The following is a 26146-nucleotide window of genomic DNA, read 5'->3' as shown; positions in this document are numbered from 1 at the left end:
CCCAGGCCTGAGATGTGTCAGGTTTAAACAGAACCCAGAAAAAAACTGAACAGTTGTCGCAGGCTTTTTCGATGTTCATCAATATATAGCATACTTTTCTTCTTTTGCTGTATAGTTTAAATCAATGCACACCACTTGTGTCCTTCCTCGCTACAGTACTAAGAAAAAAGTGCTACTTTTTGCTTGAAGAAATCTCCAGTTTTGTAAAACGTTGTCACCTGTACTCCATTTCACCATTTTTTATATCCTCTTTGTAATATGTTAAGATGCAACATGCTCCCCTTTATACCGCCAATCAAGATAAGATATTGTATTTCCAAGGTCTATGTGTAGAAGATAATCTCTGGAATCTGTCCATCCTCCACAGAAGTGCCATTGTTATTCCCAGGTGAACTGAAGAAGAAAAAAATGGTCTTGGTTCCTGTCGCAGACTCATGAATCACTTTCTTTAACCCTTTGGTACCATAGTGTGAATCAGGACCCTACAAAAACAAAAATCAGACCTCGTTAGACCTCACTCCTTTTCAAAACTGGTCATAAATCATGGTCCTAAACCCCCCCCCCCCCCCCCCCCAAACCAAAAAAATAAATAAAAATAAAACATGAAATATATATAAAAAACACAAAGCATGACTAATTATATATATAAAGCCACACACACACACGACCAAGCTAACAAATTGCATTACAAAAATCATAATTTGCCATCTGTAAATGTATAACCTAAAAAGTTAACACAATAGGCAAGCTGAATCGTACCTTAAGAGTTGCACATGCCGTATAGCTGACATTCGGTATAATCTCTATAGGCTCCTTAAACATTACTCTGAACGTGTTAGCTGTTCCATCACAACTAAACCCTGTGTCATTTTGTCCTAGTGTCTGGTTTTTGTCACTTTCAATAATCTGGAGAACAAAAGAAAAAAAGAAAGAAATAAACAATCTGTCAATATAAAACAAGTGCAGAAACACACTGGCAATGGAACAGCTGATTTGTAGCTTACAAAGCTCCATGCAATAGAAGAACGGCGTTCATACCTGTATATTGACCTGATAATCAGTTGGTCCATGAATAGATCCATAGAGACCAAAGCCCACTATAGATATTCTTCTACTAACAGTAAACCTACAAAACAATGAAGGTACTCATTATTTACATGCACTTGTGAAAGTATAATCATAAGAATGTAATTGTATTTCAATAAGATCCCTTTCCATGTTAACTTGTTACTCACATGAAAACAGTTCTAGTGAATGACTCTACAGCTTACCTTATTCTGTCACTGGTTCCACTATATCCCCAGCGACTCTCTACTTGCTGGAATCTATTAATGCTGCATTCTTTCCCCCTGAGACAACATCGTGGCCTGTCAATGTAGTCAACCCGGGGTTTGGGGTTTACTGTAAAGTGTAAAAACAGATTTACCACCTCCCGATCGAACAAAATTCCAGACTGGGCAGGCCCTGTGGCACAAGAAAGAATATTAAACTGGTTTCTATGGTTCTTCCTTTTGATGAAAAACACAAGAGAGAGAGAGAGAGAGTTAGTAAACACCTTACATTACATTCCAGATACAAGTAAATATACAATATAATCATGATTTACCATTTCCATGCGACTGTGATTGTAAATGAAATATATATTTTTTTTAATTAATTTTATTGTTACATTTAACAAGATAACTTACTATAAAAAATGTAATAAAAAGATCTTAAAAAAACCAAACATTCACCTGCAGCAAACTCCTCCACTGTCATCAAGGGGAAGCGAATAAGTGTTAACGCTTTCCCCAGCACTTTCTGCTTGTTTTCTGAAGTTAGTGGAAGCTCTTGTCTGTAACATTCTGCTTCAGCCCAGCGCACAACAGCAGCAAAGAGCCTACTCTCCCGAATTCCCAGTGTGTCTCTTTCCAGCACTGCACAGAGTGTATCTAAACAAAGACATCAGTAAAAAAAAAAAATTTAAAAATTAAACATGTAAGCTCTGAGATGTAGTTTGGTGGGCCTGATCAACATATGCACCTTTACAAGACATGCAAATCTATGTGAAATATAAATCTGAAAACATCTGTATTTCCCAGCAGAATACCATATTTTGCCATCACCAAAAGGTTTACTAACTACACACAGGTTAGCAAAAATGTATATGATTTACATACCCAAGTCAATATCTGTGAAGCCTTCTGCACTTATTGCATCTCCTGTACTTTTGTCTATTGTATCCAAGCAAAGGCTGGCAAGCTGCGGTTCATCAAACAACCTAGCCTACAAATGGGAAGTGATTACAAGTAATTAGAGAGTTTATAATAAAACATGTGGAGGATTTGTTATTTATGCAAATCAAATACAGGTTTGTAAATAAATAAATAGGCTCTTTCAACCTATATTGCAAATGCATAAAGAAAGCAGTTTTTTTTTTAATGGGCATGTGGATTACCTGAGTAAGAAGCATAAAAGCATTATCCGCTCGGAGATGTTTGGTGAGAAAATCTACACAGTGGGCTTCCAATGCAGGGACTGCATATTTTTTGGCAGTGTAAAGGGTAGTCATTACTGTCTCTGGACCTATATGAACTTCATCTGAATAAAGAAACCTTAAACAAACAAAAAAGACAAGGCATTATTAAAAACTACAAAATTAAACTAATATACTACAAAAACTGTTACATTTACAAACTTTGTGTTTGCAAATAACCTCCAGCTTATGAAATGCGAGTCTAGACGTGGCTCCAGCGAGGCACCACAGATTGGGTGGCTGTTGCACACGTTTTCCCACAAAGTCCTGTAAACTCACCTTTATCCTTACCACAAGGACCAGTTAAGTACGACTCCATTTGAAACTTTTGAAAACTACTGCTATGATTTTTTTTAAATGAAACTTACTCAAGAGAAACACAATGTTGACTTTCTACCAATGAACTAGACTAGTTTGATCCCATTTCAGAAGATCAGTTACAACTTGCATAGCTCAGATAACAATGTATATGTACAGTTTTACAGCACATTGTATATACACCCATTAAAACAACACAAAACACCACCTATGTATCCCTGCAGACTTTAAATTAGATTAAGCCCCAAGTGGAATGGATGGCTTTCAGCACTATTCACATGCAAACAAAATTAATTTTATTCTTGCTTGAATGACAAAGTACCTCTTGTTCTCTCAATTTAAACTCAAAGGTGCAAATTAGGCAAATATTCTAGCTGGAATGGGTCAAATATGACACAAAACTATTTTATTAAAGCGACTTCGTGGCGTTAACTAAAAAACCGTGTATCACAAGATTAAGTTGGTAAAGATGCATGCCACGTTCAAAACTGACAAAAACAATGAAACCATTAGCAACAACCTCAGGATACTGTATGTCTGGGGGTGTACTGAAATGTAGCCTGTCCTACTAAACTAACTTGGATTGCAGTCAGTCAGTCAAATTAAACGATTCAGACCAGGAAGGAGTTTAATTTGGTTAATTTAGGTGAGAGATGGGTAAAGGTGTTTCAAAGACCAGTAAGCACTCTTCTAAAATGACTATTGAGCACGGGTAATACTCCCATGCTAGTACATAGAAGAATGTGGACTGTCTCTGTCTAATTGCGATGCAATTAATACTGTGCTGGGGTTGGATATTTTTGTTTTTAAAACAACTGTCACAACACTTAGAGAGCCACCATAAGCAGCCAGAATGAAACTGGGTTAAGGATAGCAGTCTGCAATGGTAGACCATTACCGCGCCTCTCTAATTAATCCTTACAGGGAAGTCCGGGAGATCTGCAGCAAGCTGTCACTTTTGAATCAGTAACTTAGAGCAATTAAAGCCTTCCTCGGTCTCAGTCTTTATTATTCAATCATGCCAGGGGCAGCCCGTTTACACAAAAGTGAGCCACATTTGTTTGTTTTGTCCAGACTTTGCGGGAGGTGAGGTGGATGCGAATGAATCAAACGCTAGAAAGGGGCGTGTTCTAGATAGTTTGGTTTTTGATAGGTTACGATTAGATAACTTACGCTCAGGTGCAGTCCTTCCTCACGAATTCAAGTTATTAAAACCCCATAAATGGCGTCATAAATTATTTTCTGTTTTTAGGTGTAGATCTGAATTAATTCAAGTACTACCCACTATGTTACATCGCCGAAATTATCATCGTAGGATGTCTTTTGGGTTTTTAACACAGTGAGCCATTTTGATTTCACTCACCTTAGCAATGCTAGGAAAGCAGCGGCTTCCACATCAGGCAGATCGATCTCAGTAGAGGTAGTTGCCATGCCTCCGTTGAACATGGCGTCAAAGACAGCGCTGCCAGCCGCTAGCACAAACTTGTGAGCAGGGATCCTCTGAGCTAGCCTCCCCTTGCCTACAACGAACCTTACGTCGCTCAGCAGCTCGTTGTTGAACAGAAACGCGAATCGCTCTTTCACGGAGCTCTTCGTGGCTTGCCAGTTGTACATGGGCTCCCTGTGAAGGCCCAGCGACGGAGAGCCCGGGGTGGCTGCAGCAGGCGCTGCCCCTGCATTCCTGCCCGCTCCCGAGTGAGCGAAGTTCGAAGCTCGTCTTTCTACATTTGACGCTGGCCCACCTCCGGTAGCCATGGCCCGCTGATGTTCTCTTAATTTACTGTTTGTGTTTGCAAAAAAAAAAAAAAAAAATGTTGTCGAACCTCTTTGTGAAAAGGAGAAACAGCACTACAGTGTTTTGACACGACAACTGCTTCCCCTCGCTTCTGTTTACTGCTCACACAAATGACGTCTTCAGTACCGACTTCCGCCGCTGAGCTTTGTGCCAAGCAGAGTTAACCCTTGAGATGCAGGCTGTCTTTATGCACATTAGTTTCGTGATGTCTTTCTAGACGTGTCTTACCAGCACATACAGAGAATACGTTAAATACATCATTTTAGCAAACACTTCAAAAAATAAACCATAAATAAAAACATGAATATACAGACGCCCTTGCGTAATTGTAAAAACCCTTCAGTTTCAGTTAAGAGTAATAAAACTTGCACTAGAGGGCAGTAAGAAGCGTGGATTCAAACAGTAGGTTATGTAGAAACTGAGCTATGACTGTTCAAGTGCTATGCAGGGATATATTGTTTTATTAAACTATTGATTAAAATATTTTAATTAATAGCCAATTAATACAAGCATACTAAGACCATACTACCTACACATTTACTGTGCATGTTGACAGTGCTGGACTCAATGTCAAACTGTGAGTAATGCCGTTTGTTAAAGTTTCTTATTAATTACCTATGTTCTGCTACAGCCAGGATGATCTGTAATCGCAGTGACGTTAACACACCTGTTTAGGTAGCAAGTAGCAGATCATGATCATAATTCTTATTCGGGAAGTGACAAATTAAAACGGTCGCCAAATAAATGAAGTGCTTGCTTAATTTTAGGGTTTGGATTTAGCTCTGCCTCGATCAATGCAGCACAGCCGTGTTTGAAAGAAAAGTATTAGCTGAATGAATTCAATGTCCTTCACTGGGGTGCTGAAACAATAGCGCCGTCCTACTTTCCTGTATAAGTGTGCTGAGCAGAGTGGCGTTAGGACCGCAATCACCCCAGTTTCCTGACAGCTTGTGTCACTGCTGCTTTAACAGCATGCGGAGGTTGGATACCACTAGCCTCTTTGCACTGCGAGGGAGAAGACGCTGACCTTTTACTACGCTGCGTTTGATTCTCTTATCGCCACTGGAAGGTGATCCACATGCATGCATTCTTATTGCAAAATTGGCAAATATCGAGCGCTGCAAGCTGTAAAACTGGTTTTATTTCAATAATGCGCTTGTAGATCATAGCAAAGCAACACGGTAGTAGAAAGCGCAATGAATGGCTCAGCTGGGACTGGAGTGTTTGTATTATCAATGCTGTCAATACCCATCACCTACTTGTTTAACTTTTTATTTCACACCAACAGGTGAGTGTTTTTTTGTGAGATTGTGTTTCAAAAATATAGTGTTTTGCTTGCGCATAATGAAAGGAGAGCTGTGCATTATACAATAATAATGGACTGCAAGCGGCTACATAGTTATTACAAACCACAGTAAACGAGGGGTGTGGTGCTGTACTTCCTCTTCAAACATAAGTATAACAAAAAAAAAAGGCTTTCCCAATACTTGAACATAGCAGAGCAAAGTTGCACAATGAAGAAAGACCTAGTTCTGAAATGGTAGTTACTACAGTCGCTTGTATGTGTGTCTGCTAATAGCTTTAAATGTTAATGTCCTCTTCTTATTGTCTAACCCTAATCCCTCAAAGTTATCCCGTGTATTAGTTCATAATGATTTTGTAAGTTGTGTAACTGTAACTGATCTTATTATTTACAAGGAGGGCATGTCTGCTTAGTCTTTGATGTTGCTTATTTGTTTGTTTGTTTTTCCAGTACTGGGGCAGTCCTTGTTGCTGGAGCTTTGGTTTTGCTGGTCATAGCAATTTTGGCACGTCTGTTGCTCAGAAAAAACCCCCCCAAAGATCCGCTGTTTTATGGTAAGTGTTGTCTCCATTGTTTGTGGATGGCATCACACAGAGGCCCCTGTGATCTACTGATTTTGGCTTATCCTGTGGCATCAGGTAACATCTTGTAGAGGGCTGTTGTGGTGCTCAGATATGCGTGTCAGGACCATGTTCAAGGTAGTACTCACCATGAATTGGTCCTTTTAAGCACAGTGGCACGTTAACGACAGTGGGGGGAAAAAATAGACATGTGTTCTTTCGAAATCACAAGAAATTCTCAGGATCTATACATAATACATTATTCTTTTAAAAAAAAAAAAAAAGCCCTTGTCCTTAATGAGCCACTGTCTTTAAGTTCCAGTCAAGTTGACATTAAGTTCCAGTCAAGTCGTGCTCTTGTGGGATTATGACACGGCTGACGAAGACCCGGGAGACGCCCCAGAGGAGGTGAGATCAGAGTAGGGTGGAATTCAATTGCATTGTGACGCTAAATTATGTTTGGTGCAATGCTTCTAAAGTAACCGGTGTAGCTGCAGTGTCCTCTAGTGTAAAACACCAAAACATTTGCCTTGAAACAATTATGAGAGAGCTAATTATAGTTGTGGCACATTTATTGGAACAGATTAATTTGGCTTTTCTGTGCCGCATGCTTGCTGTGTTTTAATCTCCTATTGATGATTTTTTCTTTTTTTTTTTTTTTTTACCAGTCTATTCTGTGTTTGCCTTTCTGAGTGTTGTTGACCTAATACTAGGACTTGAACAGGATGGAATCATTGATGGATACATGGCGTTTTACTTGAAAGAGGTAACTAATATAAAAATATGTACTTCCAAACTGTAATCAACCACTACCTGTTTGCATATAAAAGTCACATCTCACACATAGGGAAATAAGGATCCCATTGCATTGCTGTTTGATACGCTCCTGGTTTTACTTTGTCTAATAAGACACACCTGAGCATGTTACCTACTGTATCCACTGTGGCTAATCAAATGTGTAGCACACTAAGAAATAGGAGTCTTATTTCCATCTGTCACAGTGACACTGCAGGCCAGGAAATGTCCTTTTCAAAATTGGTTTTCAACCACATCGGCTTCACATGTACAGAAGTATAAAATTATGGTTTGGAGTCACGTCAGAAACTATTTAAAGAAAAAAACGTGTTGGTTAAAAATCTCTGTATATGTTGTACGTTTCATTGTTGATTCTGACCCATCATCTGAAAGAGTTTATGTATTTATGTATTACCTTAATGAAGGTGTTGTCTATTGTGTGTGTCTGGTGCACTGGCTGGAATGATGTTCATTCCATTCTTTTAGGGACCGTCTTACCTGAACACAGCCCATGGTCACATGATCTGCTATTGGGATGGCTGCGTGCACTATCTCATGTATTTGCTCATGGTTGCAGCTATTTCCTGGGGGTAAGTAGAGCACCAACACACAGGTAGTTTCAATCTAATTAGGTTGCGCCAATAAACTGCAACCATCTGGTTACAGTATATCCAAGAAAATGTTCCTTGAATCAGCACAGGAGAAATCCTTGAGACTTGCACAGCATTTTTTCAAGACAGATGTAGTGTTTTCTGTTTGCCGTGGAATTTGTGGTAGGTTGTATTTTATTATTATTGTTATTTTTTTTTACATTGTACGACTTTCAAGCATGCCCGGGTTGGATATTTGCATGTTACCACCACCTGACACCTCAGCTGATGCCTGTTTTGCATTGAAAAGGGGTATTTATAATGCTCAATATTCACTTCTCTGATTGATCCTGTAGCATTGTGGATTAATCATTAAACTAAAGAAACTTAAGCTGTAGTGGACAGCTGAACTGTAACTGAACCTAAGTTGCTTACTACAGGCCTAATGAGTAAAGCCCGGTGGCATTAACATCCCTAGATTGTATATTGTATATCTGTGGTGGCAAACAATAAAGGAATGTGAATGTTGGCTTTATTTAACCACAAGCTATATAAAATGGGTCAAATATGCAATGGGCGCTACTTGCTGCAGTTATTATAAATAATCTTGTGGATCTTTTTACCTTGCTGCATTATTTTTTACTTCCATAAATGAAGACTCAATACTGACTTGTGAGATAAGGTTTAGAAGAAAGTCAAGGAGATGGGTTTCTGCCAGTGTCTTTGTCAGCGTTGATGATGATGGTTACTAAGACAGACGTTGATTTGAATATGTAAAGTACAGCAGCTAAACTTGTTTTTTGGTGTCTAATGTACTGCTTGTTCTTGACAGAGAGGGTTACAGAATGATTGGCCAGTACTGGGTAGGATCCGTCCTAATGACTATCATTGTCTACCTTCCTGGAAATGCCGTCGGTAAGACAAGAACGGAGAATGCAGCCTGTCTTCTTTATTTAGTAAATCTGGTCCCAATTGTGCCTCTTTGTGACACAAACAGATGTTTTTTTTTTTCATATTAAAAGCAGCAAGAAAGCCTGTGTTGCTATAGTTTCTTACACTTACCCCTACCAGAGTGTGCATGGGCTTGCTCTGTGGTTCTCGTCTACTTTCTAAAATCTTTTCAAGACAGACCGTATTTAGAAACGGCACTTGAGCCTCAATGCCTAGTATCCATGTCTGAATATGGTCTTTGATTTGGCTGTGTAGCTGGCACTCTAGGGCAATGGATTTTATTCTGGAACTAACAGTTTTTAACAGTGTTGAAAGATGTAGTCCTAAAAGAAGCTGTGCACAGATGCTGCTGTAATTGCTTTTGTTTTTGATGTAGTCTGTTGTGGATTTCATTGCTACTTATAGGGGAATCTTAACTCTTTCCAGGTAAATACGGAGCGAGGCTGTTCCCTGCTTTTCTCCTAGACTTCCTGTATGTCATTCTGACCGTGTGGGCCGCCTTTCGCATCTTCAGTCAGCCGTCAGTAACAGAAGCATCAACACTTAAGGTAAAAAGCACAACACTAAGATCACAGTCTGTAACATTTAAACCAGATACAACTGTTTTCAAATGAAGAGTTTAGGGAACGTTACATGACCTCATGTCTCGGGAGTCAAATTAAGGAATTATTTGCAAAATGCTGGAATTGGATCTTAGGGCTTAAACTTATTTATTAAAAATATTTTCTGAGCAGATTGTAATCATGATCACTCACAATCAACGTTTCAGCCACAGGTAAAGAAGAGATATTCAATATATTCAGTAACTTAAAATGCCCAGATGTGGTTGTTTTTTTTTAAATGCGTAGTGCTTTAAAAAAGGCTGCCACGTTTTAGTGCTCAAAGAGTTAAGTACTTCAGTGGTATCGTTGTTTTCACACAGGAGGCCTCAGATCTGTTTAGTGTCAACCGTAGTACCCTGGGAATCTTGCACAGCTCCCCTTTTGCAGATAAAAATATGATATTTAAAAATAGAATTTTCCAAATGACTTCTGAAGTACTTTCCCAAAAGCTTTTCATACAGAATAGCACTGGGGATGTGTCATATAGTCGCTGCATTGCATCGTTTTATACATGTGATGTGGAGTCTCACAAAACATGCAGATTTTAATTAGTTCATGTAAATTTACATGTTGTGTCGTAATATGATACTGTGTTTCTTGAATTTTATAGTTAGCAGTTCCTTAATGTTTATTGGCTTGTTGGCTTCTTATAGACTGGCCTGTTCCTTGATATCTGAAAAAAAAAAAAAAAAAAAAAAAACGTATATTTTCACTCATTCTTCAGCACTGTATTTTGTAGTGTAAGAGAACAACAGAAAAGGATTCAAATGTAATATACTTGTGTAACGCATTGGCATTTATTGTTCTGTGTAAGACACTAATTAGTAATCCTAGGGCAGTCTTTCTGTGAAGTTGCTTTGTGCTGAAATAGTTTTTTCTGGTGGCAGAATGTTTTGTCCAATAGTAACATTAGACCTGGCAGGAATTTAGGTCAACGATTTAGTTTGAATTGTGCAAAATCACTGCATAATATACTTCATTTTTGATTAAGTGCATTCAAGAATCTCAGAAGAGGAGGCTGGTGCAAAGACCACTTGATCTGCTCTTTGCACTGTACTTCATCCCAGCCATTGGCTTCAGCATCTTCAGGGGACTGGTAAGAGTTCCACTACTACAGTATGGGCTGCCTTCAGAATGTACTGGTTTCAATCGGAACACTAATCACATCACTAGAATGCTCATTAGGAGTGCTAATTAAATGGAACTCCTGCTATTTGGTCTCAGGGGGAAATAAAACTGAAGGAAAGTTCTGACCAGTCTACTAATAATTTCACTTGTAACCTAAGCACGACCCAAGGCTTGGGCAGGTGAAAGTCTGTTTTAGTAATTAAGAAATGCAAAAATTACACCACAAGCTCCATTTGTCATCGTGTGCAAGGGGGAGAAACAAATGTGTTGTGTGAAAGGAATGTAAACATTTAAAATCTATCTGTTGTATTGTGCAATTAGCATCTCTTTAAGTTAGAATATGCATGGACATAGCAAAACTGGGTAAAGTGCACGTCACACAACTGAAAGGGCTTTCACTTGATAAAAGGCCAGAGAGGAGCCGGTGTTGTCGCATTTAGCCTGGAGGTTAAATGGAAGTATTCCATGTGTTCAGGGCATTCGTCAGGATGGGATTAACCTCGGTATTGTTCTAGGTCACATTAGACTGCCGTGCTGAGCTTTGCCACAAGTATGTAGAGAGTCATGAGCCTTACCTCAAGGACCCCACCGCCTACTCTAAAATCCAGGTATGAGGTGTCTAATTGTTTGAGTCATTACCCCAGTGTACGTGCATTTACAGTATCGATATTATATACATACAAACAAAACCAAATCTTTGACGTGAAAGTTTTACTGCTTAGTAGTAGTCGTAATGGGGTTTAAAAACCTATATTCCTATCTAATTCCTCTGGCCATGACTGTGCAGTGTGTTAGTCCTGATATACCCAGCCTTCGATCTCATCCACCTGTAAGGGCTGAAGGTAAAATCCTCTGGAATCATCCATTGCTTAAGATTCCTGGAAGTAGTTTGCAGGGAAAAAGTCTCCTGTTTTTATTTAAGAAAACAGTAAAAATTTCTGGTGATGAGGGGCTGGAAAGACTGGGGCCACTCCCATTAAAATTGGTTTGTAGTCTTCGATGTAAAACTAATGGCAAGCTCAAGAAGGTCTCTCCTAATGCACAGAAATGTGATCCTCAAGTCCTGGGCTTGACCATAATTGGATATTGATGACATGTCCAGTGTAGCATATTTAACATTTTCATGGGAAGGCCCTGCACTGCAGGTTGCTAGATATTAGAATTCTAAAAAGGTACGATACCCAATCAAAAATGACAATGCGTATTTGCTTCTAGTTACAGTGAAAGTAAATGCCTATTCATGGATTTCCAGGAAAACTGTGAGCAATGACTTCTGAACAGCAGCAGCAGCAAACGCGTTGCTTTCGGTAACGCAAGCTCTTGTATTAACACCAGTGCTCTAACTTTCATCTCTTCACACAGATGCTAGTATACATGTTTTACTGCGTTCCGTATTACACAGTCTCCCTGTATGGTCTCTTGGTTCCTGGGTGCAGCTGGATGCCTGACTTGGCACTGATCCACGCCGGGGCACTGGCACAAGTAAGTGAAACATCGCAGTGACCTCATCTGCTAAATAGGGCTTGAGTTAGTGCCCTCCAGTTCTTGTTAAGCCAGTGTGTTCCCCTTACACATTTAAAACATATACTAGCGTTAGAACAATACTTGTGGTCACTATTACATATGTAGAATTTTAGTGTCTATTGTTGAAATAGTAGGACAATGAATATGCTTCATTAGGCAAGCAGTTCATTTCTATTCATGGTAATAACTTGCCCGGCTGTAATGCATGCAGTTAATAAGGACGAGAGATGGATTCACTGGAAGTTAGAGCCATGCAGCGTATTGCTATTTCAAAGAAGTCATCACACATTGTGACGTGCTTTTTGAATCAAATGTGCTGTGTTGCTATTTTTACCCACTTATTGTGGCACTTGATAAGTGAGGCTCAATATCTGATCTGCTGCTCATGAGCTTGTTTGGACTGAGGCAAAGCTAAAGATTGGTGGAATAAACTGACTTTATGACTCCATTTATGGCTCCAGCCAGCATCCCATAAAGTTGCCTTTCTTCTGCTAAAATCGCTGCCTTTTTCCAACTATCAATTTATGATCCGCCTAACGGGCTTCATGAAAATATGCTTTTGAATTTTAAGTGAGATCTGATAGCACCCTCTGTCTGGCATGTTTTTTGGACATGAAAGATCAGCTTGTGCCTTTTTAAAATAAAAGCATTTTTAAAGAAAATGTAAATCTATTACACAGCTAACTTTAAACGTACACTGTTGGTAGATTTTTATTAGGACCCATGCCATGACAACAATTAGTTGCTTTAAATAGAAAACATTTGCGAATAAAAGCCAGCGTCCTAGACTTACTCTGGCAAGAATGATTCTATCTTTAATTGTCAGCTGCCTGTGCTATTAATAAAGCGGCCACTGTGGCCGGTGTGCTGTGGGGTGGAGGATGTGGTGCACTGGAATAATCCCAAACCCTTGGAAACTCTCCTTCTTGTTTTCTTGCAAAACAATTCCTTGGTACAATGTATTCATTTTCATTTGAAACCGGTACGGAGCGTCTCTTCAGTTCACCTAAACAGCAGGCCTGTTTTAATGCTTGTTATTGCCAGTTTAGAAGTGGTTAGCAAAAACATTCTAATCATATGTGCCAAAATGGATTTCTCTTTTTTTCTGAATTGAATAATGTTCCTCTTGTGGAAGGCTTTTTACATTGTTGCAATACAGGAATGGAAATAATCCTCCCACTGGCTGTTAACCATTTACACACTGTACAGCCAGTCCTGCTGGTACAGATGTTCACACCCGGCCACTGTGCAGATGCTTGCTATAGTTTATGTATTTCTATGAAGCACCTGGAGAGGACAGCGTCGGGCACTCTCTGAATTTGGTCATGCTTTGTCTGCTAAATTAACCTGTGGTGACTGGTTATTTGTGGTTGAAGCATGTTTATGGGACAACTTTGCCTTTCCATTTTTAAATAACCCAGTTATTTCCTTCATCCACAGGCTCAGTTTTCCCACATTGGGGCCTCTCTCCACACACGGACTCCCTTCGCATACAGGGTGCCAGAGGAAGCGAAGTCTAGCTTTCTAATAATAAACTTGGTTTATGGAATTGTACCCCAGCTGTTTACCTATAGGTGTGTTACTAACCCTGAGTTCTTCCTCAAAGCCACAGGGGATAAAAAGACTGAGTAATGCCAATGAAACATTTAAGGTCAAACCTGCTATGCAGTACATGTATAATACAGGAGCTTTAAGACAGCTTCATATAGATGATTTATATTTTTTGCTTTAAAAAAAAAAAAAAAAAGTTTTGTGTGTTTCTTTTATATTGCTTGGAGTGTGTATTTATTTTACATTGTTGGACTGTGATATATATTAGTATTATCTGTTGTATTGTTTACTTAGGGATGATTTAGGTTGTGTGTCCCTATGGGAACACAGCAGCACATACAGGAAGATGTGATGTTATAAGAACAATGGTTTAGTCTACTATATTCTATTATTATGGGGCTTCACCCCTATATACTATGTATGTATGTAGGTTAGTAATAAAAAGTAGCATATTAGTTGCCTTAAATTCTGTACTAAGAATGTATAGAAGTGTATGGTGCTTTGAAAATGTATTGGTATTATAAAAAATAAAACCTAGTTGATTATTTTACCTTAACTGCCTGTCGTACAGTATGTACAGTCCATTTCTCTGATTTAATCATTTGGGTCAATGCGTTGTCTTGTTTGTTAGTCAGGTGCACAAAAACCCCCATCAAGCAGGTCATTAACCTTTAAGGTCCTGGAGTGCATGTGACCATCCATCTCAGAATGCTGCCAGCTTCGGATATAGTTTATATAGATTCAGTATTTAAAAAAAACAATTACAATACAAAAAGTTAAATACCATTCCTTTCTCTAAAGATCCCTTTTTTTGTCTAACCTGGTTGAGAAACCATATATTGCAGCACTCATTAATGGCTAAAACACCACACTCAAATGATTTTAACATTTCAAAATGTCTTGGTAGTATTATGGGGGCGAAAATACTTCCCAAAAACCTTTAAACAGAGAACACATGTAACATTCTGCATTACAATAACTTTATTCTGTAAAATTATTTTCCATAAACAGCAAAAACATTTCTTTACATTAAACTACAAACCTTGAATATGTAAAACATGTTTAAATTACAAGCATAACAAAAATCCCAAACAGCAAATTATTTAGTTTATTCCCCCTCAACCTTTTACTTTAATCAAAAAAATAAATATATTCTTTCTAATCGACAAAAAACAACAAAGAAAAAGGTAACTGTCGCAGATTGTTAACAGAATGCTTTCGTTCTGAACCGGTGAAATGTGATCAGGAAAGGGCAGGGTTTTTGTAGCCCACTTTGAGCGGTGTTTTTATGTACAGTCATAATTAAAATAACTTGAAGCTGGTTGCCTGGAACAACAGGTTTCCCAAGAACAATAGCCTGGTTATTGGTCTGCAATTTTAGCCTTTCCAGTACATTCTCTTCCGTTTCAGGTCTCTGTTCCAACCAAGATCTAATTACTTTTAGAGTAGAGAATTATAGTAGATTTGAGCTTGCTTCTGAAGATTAATTTAAAACATAGGACCTGTTTCCAACAAAGTCCTGAAATGGAAGAGCGAGAGCTTGTACAACATCTTAAAAGTAGGCAGCAGATCAAATCACCTGACATTAATCATGCTGTGGGGATCAGACCCCTTCAAGACATGAGCTAAAAACAAGTGTCAGCACTGTATACTTTGACCTTCACAAGGTGACAGGAAAATGAAAATGCTAGTCAGCTGTTTCTTTACCCCACACCATGACCATTTCACATAGATTTGATTTTCCTTCATAAAAAATAACATTTATTATAATTGTAATAAAATAACAAAATCACAATTGTAAACTTTTAATTGAGGGTAAACAAGTACTAATGAGGCCATGGTTTTAGAAACCTTGGGATCTTAAGGGTAGACTATTCACTAGCTTAACTGTTCTGTTTGAATGAAAACAGTTAACTACTATACAAGTTTGATCTGAACATTGTAACACATACTTACATAATGTGTTTTTTCTGGAAATGGGATTTGTAAATATAAAAGAGATCTTGTTGACAGTAACTTCTGTGGTATTGATGTGACAGGACCAGAGTGATCGTGCTTTACTGAATCCAATGGAATGTAATGTGGAAAGACAGACAAGTGTGTGTGTGTGAGCTTCTACTAATGGAAACCTTGTATTGCAGCAGACAATGGAAAAACAATGATAATTTCACAACTCCAGTAACACTTGACAGCCACAATAAATGACTCCCTTAAGGAGGCCTTCACAACATTTAGCATTCTTCTCTGAGTAATTAAGTTTGGAAAAAAAAAGACATACATTACCATTAAAGGCAGACAAGCATACTGCTTGCTATAAAGACTGCTGAAGTTCAAGTGAAAGATTTCAAAGCAGAATTGATGAGCCAGGCTACGAAACCACAACAGTCACACCAGTGGCGAGAGGCACTCGCAATGCAATAGGCGACTCTCCTCTGATTGGCCATTGTTCAGAACCAATTAGTACCAATCCTGTTTTTTAGCATCTAGCATCGGTTGTGTTGCCCCGTCACATCGCAGGCAGTTTGAATTGTTTGTATCAAAACTACATGTTGTATTAATTTTTTGTCATGGCGTTGTGTTTCACACTACACGCTCGCTTGTCGCATCACATCTGGTGTGAACAGGCCTTTAAAGAAAGTTTTTAACTTGCCGCTCAAAGATTTGGCACTACTGCAGTAGGAGCCACAGGCCAGCAATTTCAAAACAGCCTGCCCTCCTGTCAAATGCTTTTAATGCTCCACAACCAGACACAGAACACATCTCATTAAACCTGATTGTCAAACCTGACTTGGAATATTCTTCATTTTATGCCTATAGGTCAGTCTGCATGTCTTTTATATTCATAAAATCCTTCTTTCAAACCTACATGCATGGATTTTTCTTGTTTGGGTATTCTTAAAACGTGTCTCTGTACAGTATGTCACTGGAACACTGCATGCACGGCACCATTTGGTGGGTTGAATATGCCCTTTTCAGAATTCCTAACACACTTTATTTCAGCTTAGTTTCAGGCATGCAGGACTGGGAGATAGGAGCAATGCTATGAAAAGATTATGCCCCATCTCCTACAGGAAAGCATATTGGGTTTGATAGTTTAATACATTGTATCTACTGTATTCGTTAAATAATCATCTTTACCACCATGTGTTGGCAGGATTGCTGCTGAAGTTTTATTTCTTTGAAAAAGGGTGTTGTTCTGGCACTGGCTCTCTATAACAAACACTAACAGGTTTTGTACATTGGTATTATTTACAAGACTTGGTGAAGTTTGCAGACTTTTATTGTAGATGACAGACAGACAGACAGACGGTACGTTTTCCACTTGCAAATGCGTATTAAAAGTTATCACTAAAGAGAAAGATTTAACCAGTAAAACAGTGCTTAATTGCTTAGTACATTTGTCTGAGATTTATTTCCAGGCCACAAAACGTGTGTGATTGGCAAAGTGGGATGTTACAGCCATGAACTGCCAGATCATACCAAACATGGCCATGAAACTGTTCTTCAACGTGAGATTGAAAAACTTCACTTGTCAGCGCTGCTAAAACGAAATGAAAAATGTATGGAATTTGTTTTATTATCACACAGGATTACTTTGCGATGAGTTTAAATACAAAACTTAAATGTGCCGAGAATTTACCCCTTCGCTGGGTTTCTTGGTGTCTGAAGCGTTCCGCGTGTCGTTATCTGGGTCTCTAGCCTCCGAACTGCTCTTGTGATCTTCCTCCTTACTGTCCTTATCACCTTCCTCCTCTCCAGAGGACTTCCTTGACAGCTTAGATGACTTCTTGAAAGAAAAAACAAACGTGAAATCCTTATCTTAACCAATGTATATAGGACAGACACAATGACCACAACTGCTCTGCTAGCACACAGAGGCAGCTGTGTGACAGTCAGTTGAAAACAACAGCTGATCTGAGTCAATGACAGCAGCCCCTGGCTCCTAGACAGCTCTCCCTGCTCTCAGGGGTGCCTGTCATCAGGGTCTGCATGATGGAATTGCAAACACTCCTCCCTTCCTTTGCTGCTAAATCGCCTGCTCATCTCCCGCCCTCATGCAGTACTTGTGATCTCACTTTTTTTTTTTTTTGGGGGGGGGGGGGGTGTTGGGGCTGTTATCCGTGACCTGCTCCTCGAACAGTAAAGAAGTTTCTTGAACTGTATTTGCAGGAATGTGGATGAGATGAACAGGAGCCCCACGCATTGAAGCTCCCTTTCAGAATGTCGTTTTATATATCTGTGCACTGGAGTCTGCGATTTCTAAACAAGACTAATTGAATTGCCCCAGTGGAACTAACAAAAATCTAGTCTAGTATGACATATTCAATCGACAATGGTGACAACGCTGTCTGTAAGTGGAGTATAGATGTCAGAAGTCTTCAGTATCAGTCCCTCGAAATGGTTGAACATAGTGGAGTCAAACCCATGCTCACAGCAGGGATGGGAATAAGACTCCCATTGCGTAGCAGTTTGATCCATTCCTGGGTTTACTGACCTTAATAAGTCACACATGGGCTTGTAACCTTGTATTATCAAGCTTGTATTAAAACCTGGAGTGGACAAAACAGCTATGCAACAGGAGTCTTATCTCCATCGCTGTCACAGGATATTAACCATGAAATATATAACTAGGGCTTCTGTTTTTCGGTTTTAATTCACTTCATTTTTTGGTGCTTATTTTTAACTATTTGAGAGTTTTATGTAAATCGTTTTTTTTTTCAGGGCTGTCGCTTTTTATACAATGTATGAAATTCTTGTTTTCAGTTACTTTCCAAAACGCTGGGTGTTTTTTTATTGTTAAAATATGTATAGTAGTAACTCGACAGTACTTGCACACTTAAATTGTACCTTCTTTACTTTTCTGTTTTCCACAACGAAATCCTTATGGTCACGGGCACATTCTTCTGGGGTTTTTGTATGTAGGCATTTTTTTACATTTTGCCATAATTTGCAATTCTGTTTTAAATCCTCCGTATCTTAACTGTAATACAACTTAAATCCCGGGAACAAGCCTCCATTCTTAATTGTCATCTCGTCTGAAATCTTGCAAGCGGAGTCTCCAATAGAAATGTAGGAATGTGCTGTCACTCAGTAGTTGGGGCGGGTTTAAAGTATCCAGAACGAATCAATGATAGATACGAGTCAAGAAGGAGGGAGCTACACTGGGAATGGTAGTTTGTTGTTTTAAATGGGAAAGGCGTAGTCAACATGAATTGTGAAACCATTTCCTGTTTTTCCGGTGTTTATTGGATATGCACCGATTTCATTTTTTTGTATCAAGGGTGTTTTACAGGTTAAAACCAAAAATCAGAAGCCCTATGTATAACATGCGCCACCTGCTGGATACCTTACCACAGTGAACGAAAAACACCTTAGACAAGATTGTGGTGTGAAGTCTAGTTCCTTTTTCCACCATATTTGTATTTCTCTAATTATGCAAAGGGAAAGATTTGCATTGGCTTGTCGTTACCTTTGTCGACAATGCCTTCTTTCGCTTGGAGCCAGTCTTGTCACTCTTCCTCTTGCCTTTGCCGTCCTCCATTATTGAGTCCCCCTCCTCACCCTCACTGCTGGCGTCGGCTGTGTTCCCCCCTTCTCCCTCAGTCTCTGATGAGCTCTGTTGCTGCATTGCCTGGAAGTGGTACAGGTTAGCAGAGCAGATTAATGTGAGATGAAAACAAAATGTATGTGTGTGCGCTGAAACAGATAAGTACATAAGAGTGGGGCACAGCTGAAACCAGAAAGTAAAAAAGCAACTGTTTACAATACTTTAAAATATAATGTGTCTCATATAAAGCAAATGTCTATATATTATGCATTTGACAATGTATATATTATTGTGCCTAACTGGTTAATCTCAACACTCAAGACAATGGAAATGCATCTGGTCCAACTGCTTTACTGTGTTGAATCACAATAATTCTGTACAAAGGTGCATTTGTGTGACAACACAGATTTATCTGACCTCTACAGGTATAAGGTAAAACATCACCGTCAACTATATATTTGGTTGAAGCATGCTTTGTGGGATTCCACCAAGTTTAAAGAAACGGAATCCTGTTCTGGATGATTCAGGTTGGTTCATGTTTAACACAGGGCTGCACTGTGTTCGGCTTGGTTCATGTTTAACACAGGGCTGCATTGCGTGGTTGCGTCCGTGTACCTGATACCCGGTAAACTTCACCCCGGGGTTGTTCTCAATTTCCCACAAGCCTTCATTGAATCCTTTCCTCTTGTTTGACTTCCCAAACTTATCTTTATATTCCTTGTATGGAAAAAGATCCTTTGGACCCAGAAACGCACTGCAATGGAAAAAGAACAACAACAACAACAACTCGGTAATATAGGTAAAGGTAAACCTGATGTCCCTTTTTAAAAAGGAAGATCTCCATAATACATAAATGAACACTTACTGTATTAAAGAATGACACAAAACAAGAGGATTATTTTATGTGGCTTACATCCAGAAAGAATATAATTTACTTTTGGAAATATATATATGTCACTAATTGCTTTCTGACGGCCCTAATTTTAGGCAATTTTAACCCTTCCAGTCTTGGCAGGACCTCAATCTCTTGTCTTATCTTAGCGCTGTATGTCAACACGTGCCATCTGAAATCACGCTGGAACCTCACGGGACGCCTAGGTCCCAGTCTGAGGTAGAAATACATGTAAAACAAAAACAAAAATGTTCTCCTGTGTACTCAATAAAGGAGTTCCTTCTTCAGCTCGACAAAAATAATTGAGGACTGAAGGTTAGCAGGAGAAATCGGATTATACATACGTTTCATGAGTGCCAAAGAAGAAGATTGGGTATTTGTTTGCTGGAGGTTTCACAGCTCCTTCTGGGAGTTCATCAATCTGTTGATTAAATGATTATACATGAATCTATCATAGTATCGTCAGGTTCATCCATTGAAATGAGACCGTCCGCTTTCACGTCCAGTTTGCTTATACGGATGAAACAATGTGTTCTACATAAAAAAAAAAAAAAAATAATTAAAAAAAAAGATCTACCTGCTAGTAAAACTAAATAAACTTAGTAAAATCAAATGCTTCTGGCTCAGATTTCCTTATACAATTGTCCATCTTTGTTTCCCAACTTTTACAAGACGTTATGTCAGTTTAAATCTGAGTTTCGGAAGTTTGCACAAAACATGTTTTGAATTTATAAAGTGTTCCGTTCAGTTTTAGCATTTTGGTTTGAATTTGCAATGAGTCATCAGTAGTGACATGGTATTCCCCACCCCCCCCCCCCCCCCCCCCCCCCCCACACACACACACACACACAACACTTTCATAACAACTGCACAGTTAAAAATGGCTTCAAGTAAAATCTGCATTCAAAGGAGATGCTGCTGGTTAGGGAGGCAGCTGGCAATAATAATAACCGTAACACAAGAGGTATCAGATTTACTGAAACTGATTTTGACCAGTTTCATCTAGCATTCATGAATGACACCTTTTCATGCACGGCTATGCAAAGCAATTCTGTCATAATCTCACAGACACCAGTATGTGGACAACACCAAATCCTAATTAGATGAAGTCAAGCAAAGCCTCAGTACAGTAAACACGAGGAGCAGCTCTTACTGAATGGGGATGTTATTTTCATCCCTGAATAAATGTTTACGCTACTTGGCTACCACTTGCTTGACTTACAGTACATCCAACCATTTGTTTCAATCTCTCTGGAATTATTTTACTGTGCATTACCTCGCCTTTACCAAAACAAGGTTTTCACACTGAGAGTGATAACCCTTTCCAATACAAGTAAAATATGATCAGATTTGAGTCACCTGCTGTTAATGTTTTAATGGAAAAATGAATCAAGTGGTAAGTGGCAAAACGGTTTGGCTAAAAACAGGAAACTGAATTACACAGCAAGCTGTGCTAGTTAAAAAACATTCCTGAACTTCACAGACCTGACACGACAAAGACCACTGACCACATTTATTCCACATTCATTTATTCCTCCTGAAATTCATTCTCAGTTCATTTGAAAGTTTTTGAACAAAATCCAGAGAATCTACCAGTGTTTACCACAAATACAACTCCTATTGCGTAGCAGTTTCACTCATTCCAGCTTTTAATACAAACTTGTTTAGCCACAGTGCATAGGTAACAAGCTCTGGTGTATCTTATCAGACTCCTAATAAAACCAGGAATGGATCAAACTACAATGCGAGTCTTATTTCCATCCCTGTACTGTATTACTGCTTATTTGTAATTTTACTGTAATAATCTGTGCTGATTCGCTCTGAGCCACACTGTGCACAGGATCAAAGTGTGGCTAATTAAACATACAGTAACACATGAAATGGCTTAAATATCTATGAAATGGGATGCAACCCACAGCCAGTTAAATGGCAAGGACTGTTGAGACACATACAAGTAGATGCAAATACTGTATGAGCAACTGAGACATAGGTAGCTGTGACGGAAAGCAACACATATTGCAACCTACCTCAATGCTAATAAGTCTTTTTATTCTGTGTACAAACAAATCTCTTGCAATGAAACCTGCCAAACAGAACTGAATCAAAAGCTCCCAAAGCATTGAGAAACACCAGGCATCACTTTGTGGTCTGCTCCACTGAAGGATAGAATGACGTGATTACAGTGAAGAATTCTGCAGTAAATATGTTATTTGCATATCGTATGTGCTGGGGACAGTACCGGATGCACACAGCCTTACTAGTTGTTCTGAGATGCTGAAAGGCATTGCTCAGGACTAGCTGTCCTCTTCTTTCATATTTATTCATGTCCTCTATTGTTGGCTAAGTACTGCATTCCCTACACAACCATTGAACAGCAAGTACTCAAATCTAATTACATACACCTTTAGCAAATTACACTATTAGAACTGTGATGTGAGTTTTCAAGATCGTTTTAAAAGAAAGAAGTGCCCAATCACTACTTCTTGTGATAGATTTTTTCTTTTACCAAATCCATACGAGTATCAGAATACAAAAAAACAACAGCACTTCTAACAGGAGTCTACCCTTACAAAAACATTCTGCTCAGATGCTAAGCATTATTTTAGCAGTAGCAAAGTACTATACAAGCAGCTATTCAGTAGCATGTGAATATAGTCTGCAATACTACAAGGGACTACTGCACTAGAATAATTGTACTAATCATGTACTCCTTAGCAACTTAGGCAGGGTATTACCAGCACACTATACTGCACAGTGCTTATGAACCAAAAAAAAGAAAAAAGAAAAACAAAGGGCCAGGAGATAAGCACTGCTGTCTGCTCAGAACTTTCCCTGGGAATAAACAAACTGATGCACCCACATTGTGTTTTCTTTCTTACCCAAGGCAAATACAAAATGTACACTTAACTGTTAATCTAGCCTCTCGACATGCTACCGATAAACCTCAGTATTACACAGTGTGGACTCCACCCTTCACTGTGATTAAACAACATTTATGAATAAAGAATCAATAGAATCACTTGGACAACCAAACAATAAATGTCTAAAACAAAGTCAACAGAATGCTATAGCAGGGATGGAAATGAGACTCCTACTGCATAGCCGTTTCACCCATTCCAGATTTTACTTCGAGCTTGAACAGCCACAGTGTATAGGTAACAACCTCAGGTGTGTCCTTATTAAACTTATTGTAAAACCAGGCATGGTTCAAACTGCGGGAATATTATTTCCACCCCTACTTATCGTTTAATATCTATTATGTGGCCAAATAAATCAATCTTTATTTTATATAACGCTTTTCATAGTGGACCATGAAGCTATGTGATTTTAATTTAGCACACAGTGCTACCAGGTGGTCAAACAGTGTAACTGCAGCCAGGTGGTCTGCAATGAAATCAGAAGGGATGAGCGTATCTCAATTGCGCAAGTTTCTCTTGTACTCCTTTATGTGGTCAGCCAATCTCGATTGGTCACTGAAGGACTTTCGTTTTCCATATTCGCAAGTCGCTACTTGTGTGTGTGCCTTTTCACTTTTCTATATGAATTTATATACTGGCTTTAGAACACATATCTCAAGATGACCAGTTTGAGTCATTCTGGTCCAACAGTGGGTCATCTGGGATTAAATCAATCTTTTTATAGAATAAAATGTCTTAGTTTCGCATTCTATCAACCACCTCATTGGCTAGACTGCTGGTTTCTCTATCTGTATGTTCTGCCCTCATATGACTGGCTGGGAAAGTACATGGATGTGATTCACTAAGTTTGACTGTCCCATTGCAACGAATGCTGTTGTACAAATCTATCTAAAAAGATTATTAAGATGCAAGGTGGGGGAACATATTGACTTCGAGCACTGAAGCCCATCATTGAATCATTGTGCACTGAAGCATGTGCAACTCTAATATGCTTCTCCACATCACTTCCTCAAAATCAGCCTTGAGGAATCTTTTCAGAAGCTGGAACAGTAAGAAAGCTTGGCGAATAACACTCTAAGGAGAAACAACGTTAGAGAACCATACAGAACACAAATAACAGGTAAGAAATGCAATATTAGGAACATGCAGATGATATTAATATGAAGTATATCCCCATAATGCCACAATACAAATGAAAAGTCAATGTAAAAATATTTATCAGCAAGCTACAGCCCCCCTCTATGTCATAGCGACAGTCCGAGAATGGTACTGCTGTTCACCTGTCAGGTTACAGTGCCCTTTAGTGAATGATATTGCAATGCATTCAGGAAGTCTATATATTTTACCTACAGTACCACGCTGATGTTTGTTTGAAATGCACACCCAATAACAGAATGCCAAACTTGGGAGCTACAATTAATCTTCAGATGTTCACAGCCAACTTGTAACCTGCACAACGCAGCTGAAGATAAGGTATACGTGTGTGTGGCTGATCAAATCCATCTTCTGCTTGTGTAAAAGTCACCCAGGAACTTGGAATGTCAGTGGAAACCAATAAAGAAATTTGAACTCGCCCTTACAAACGTGCCAATCCAAATGCATCACCTTTAAAAACAGGGGCATCATTTATAATAATATTAAACTTACAGCAACTGGGCATTTACAATAGCTTCAAAATGAAGCCCAAAAATAATGTTCAGCAATGAGCCAAACACTGTAATATTACATATAGAACACACACACACACACACACACACACACACACACACACACACACACACACACACACACACACACACACACACACACACACACACGCACACACATACACGCTGCTACACTGAGGGCGATGCATTGTAACAATTAGCTAAACATTAGTAGAACACTCTCCTGAAAAAGGATATATTTAGCTTAGATCCTGTAGGATATGGAAATATGACTCCTACTGCATAGCAGTTTCACCCATCCCAGGTTTGAATACTTGCTGGTTAGCCCCAGTGTATAGGTATCAAGCTCAGTTGTGTCTTGTTAAACTTATAGTAAAACCAGGAATGGATCGAACTGCTATGCAATGGGAATCTTATTGCCATGCCTCAGCTTGCTCTTTTCCAGTGGAGAATGCTGATGTTAGTATGGGTTTCTGCTCTAAACTGCAGTCCTTCACTGTCTGATCTGCCTTAGCCGCTCTATAGGTGCCGATAATAGCCCTTTTACAGGTCAGCTGTTGTGCATAAAGGGATCTTGTCATCACCACCATGATAACTGTGAACCTGGCCATCAGTCTTCACAGCGACGTGTTTTCATACTAAGAACGCTGCGTCCGCTTTGCGCACATTTATAAGCACGGGGACTAATATTACCTTCAACCATTAAGTCCACAGTGGCACCAGATAAAAACGTTTTGTTTCACAATATTGATTTTTAGACTGGAGAACTTATAATTCCCCAAACTAATTTAAGATGGAGAACACCGAACTGATGCCCTTAGCGCAGATGTAATGGTGTTTCTGGTGTAGACCAATACTAAATAAACAATAACACTATAAAAGGCAGGTTATAATAAACGACAACATCATATCAAATATCGATTTAGCATAATTCTATACAGACAAAAGCCTTTTTGAAAACGATTCAAGAACAACAGCATCTTCCCCATCCTCCGCCGACTGTACTGTTCTAGACAACCCCGCCTCCCTGCTTCTCAGTCCCGGCTAAATCTAATACTCACCCTCGCTGGCCAGTACGGGTATCCTTTCATTTTGGCAAAAACAAGATCTCCAGCTTTGTACTCCCTGGGCCGAGGGCGAGCCATTGTATTCTGAAATGTATTTACAACCGTTCTAGATGCTAAAATAAACGAAAATGCTTCCAACGTTTTCTTAGCAACACCGTCGTTTAAAAAAAGAAAGGAAATAAATAAAGGGACATGGGCCTTAGATTTCACCCTTTTTCCTTCTTTCTAGCACTAAAATATCAAAATAATAAGAAAAAAACAATACGCAGTCGCAATTAACTCGCTCTTGAAAGCTGTAAACGTGGTCTAGCAGTGCTGTGATGATTTGCTACAGTGTTGTGAACGAGGAAGCAGAAGCGGTCCCTTCATTCTTTTCGAATCGAACGCAGAAGGACTGCTGTACTCCGAAAATATGGATTCTT

At 39.1% G+C, this 26146-nt stretch overlaps 3 protein-coding genes across 10 annotated transcripts; 1 reads left to right on the top strand and 2 right to left on the bottom strand.

Annotated features, from left to right (window-relative positions):
- Window positions 1-243: 243 nt before the first annotated feature.
- Window positions 244-4724, bottom strand: LOC121294799 (BTB/POZ domain-containing protein 1-like). 2 transcript variants are annotated; one of them, XM_041218891.1, is made up of 8 exons: window positions 4197-4724; window positions 2438-2594; window positions 2160-2265; window positions 1734-1931; window positions 1272-1464; window positions 1039-1126; window positions 760-906; window positions 244-482 (listed from the first exon to the last, which is right to left on the bottom strand). In XM_041218891.1, the coding sequence occupies exons 1-8, from the start codon at window positions 4586-4588 to the stop codon at window positions 324-326; spliced, it is 1440 nt and encodes a 479-aa protein (XP_041074825.1). In that variant the 5' UTR covers window positions 4589-4724; the 3' UTR covers window positions 244-323. The 2 variants fall into 2 exon arrangements, with proteins under 2 accessions (XP_041074825.1, XP_041074826.1); XM_041218892.1 differs by having other exon boundaries at window positions 1272-1401.
- A 390-nt stretch (window positions 4725-5114) lies between these two features.
- LOC121294801 (transmembrane 6 superfamily member 1-like) lies at window positions 5115-14182 on the top strand. 4 transcript variants are annotated; one of them, XM_041218896.1, is made up of 11 exons: window positions 5115-5205; window positions 6382-6485; window positions 6808-6899; window positions 7160-7257; window positions 7773-7876; window positions 8709-8791; window positions 9254-9375; window positions 10421-10525; window positions 11073-11165; window positions 11920-12039; window positions 13522-14182. In XM_041218896.1, exons 4-11 carry the CDS (start codon window positions 7237-7239, stop codon window positions 13711-13713), a joined length of 840 nt encoding a protein of 279 aa, XP_041074830.1. In that variant the 5' UTR covers window positions 5115-5205; window positions 6382-6485; window positions 6808-6899; window positions 7160-7236; the 3' UTR covers window positions 13714-14182. The 4 variants fall into 4 exon arrangements, with proteins under 4 accessions (XP_041074830.1, XP_041074831.1, XP_041074829.1 ...); XM_041218895.1 differs by lacking the exon at window positions 5115-5205 and adding an exon at window positions 5574-5697; XM_041218894.1 differs by lacking the exons at window positions 5115-5205; window positions 6808-6899 and adding an exon at window positions 5575-5916.
- LOC121294805 (hepatoma-derived growth factor-related protein 3-like) lies at window positions 9385-26146 on the bottom strand. 4 transcript variants are annotated; one of them, XM_041218902.1, is made up of 6 exons: window positions 25719-26146; window positions 20417-20493; window positions 19796-19934; window positions 19103-19264; window positions 17273-17416; window positions 9385-10102 (listed from the first exon to the last, which is right to left on the bottom strand). In XM_041218902.1, the coding sequence occupies exons 1-6, from the start codon at window positions 25800-25802 to the stop codon at window positions 10058-10060; spliced, it is 651 nt and encodes a 216-aa protein (XP_041074836.1). In that variant the 5' UTR covers window positions 25803-26146; the 3' UTR covers window positions 9385-10057. The 4 variants fall into 4 exon arrangements, with proteins under 4 accessions (XP_041074836.1, XP_041074835.1, XP_041074837.1 ...); XM_041218901.1 differs by having other exon boundaries at window positions 9388-10102; window positions 17273-17419; XM_041218903.1 differs by lacking the exon at window positions 9385-10102 and adding an exon at window positions 14788-17173 and having other exon boundaries at window positions 17273-17419.

The sequence above is a fragment of the Polyodon spathula genome, chromosome 19, assembly GCF_017654505.1.
Source record: "Polyodon spathula isolate WHYD16114869_AA chromosome 19, ASM1765450v1, whole genome shotgun sequence".
NCBI classification, from domain to species: Eukaryota; Metazoa; Chordata; class Actinopteri; order Acipenseriformes; family Polyodontidae; genus Polyodon; species Polyodon spathula.
This window is presented reverse-complemented; position numbering and strand designations above follow the sequence as displayed.

What these genes read in the sequence shown, in the direction of transcription:
- LOC121294799 (XM_041218891.1), bottom strand. Translation starts at nt 4,588, where the DNA reads ATGGCTACCGGAGGTGGGCCAGCGTCAAATGTAGAAAGACGAGCTTCG. An exon ending in CTTCACAGATATTGACTTGG is followed by an intron (nt 1,932 to 2,159) that starts GTATGTAAATCA and finishes GTCTTTGTTTAG; the next exon opens with ATACACTCTGTGCAGTGCTG. An exon ending in CGGCATGTGCAACTCTTAAG is followed by an intron (nt 483 to 759) that starts GTACGATTCAGC and finishes TTGTTTTTGTAG; the next exon opens with GGTCCTGATTCACACTATGG.
- LOC121294805 (XM_041218901.1), bottom strand. Translation starts at nt 25,802, where the DNA reads ATGGCTCGCCCTCGGCCCAGGGAGTACAAAGCTGGAGATCTTGTTTTT. An exon ending in TGAAGTTTACCGGGTATCAG is followed by an intron (nt 19,265 to 19,795) that starts GTACACGGACGC and finishes TACCACTTCCAG; the next exon opens with GCAATGCAGCAACAGAGCTC. An exon ending in CCAAGAAACCCAGCGAAGGG is followed by an intron (nt 10,103 to 17,272) that starts GTAAATTCTCGG and finishes TTTTTTTTTCAG; the next exon opens with ATATCAAGGAACAGGCCAGT.
- LOC121294801 (XM_041218894.1), top strand. Translation starts at nt 5,825, where the DNA reads ATGAATGGCTCAGCTGGGACTGGAGTGTTTGTATTATCAATGCTGTCA. An exon ending in TGGCGTTTTACTTGAAAGAG is followed by an intron (nt 7,258 to 7,772) that starts GTAACTAATATA and finishes CCATTCTTTTAG; the next exon opens with GGACCGTCTTACCTGAACAC. An exon ending in GTTGCAGCTATTTCCTGGGG is followed by an intron (nt 7,877 to 8,708) that starts GTAAGTAGAGCA and finishes TGTTCTTGACAG; the next exon opens with AGAGGGTTACAGAATGATTG.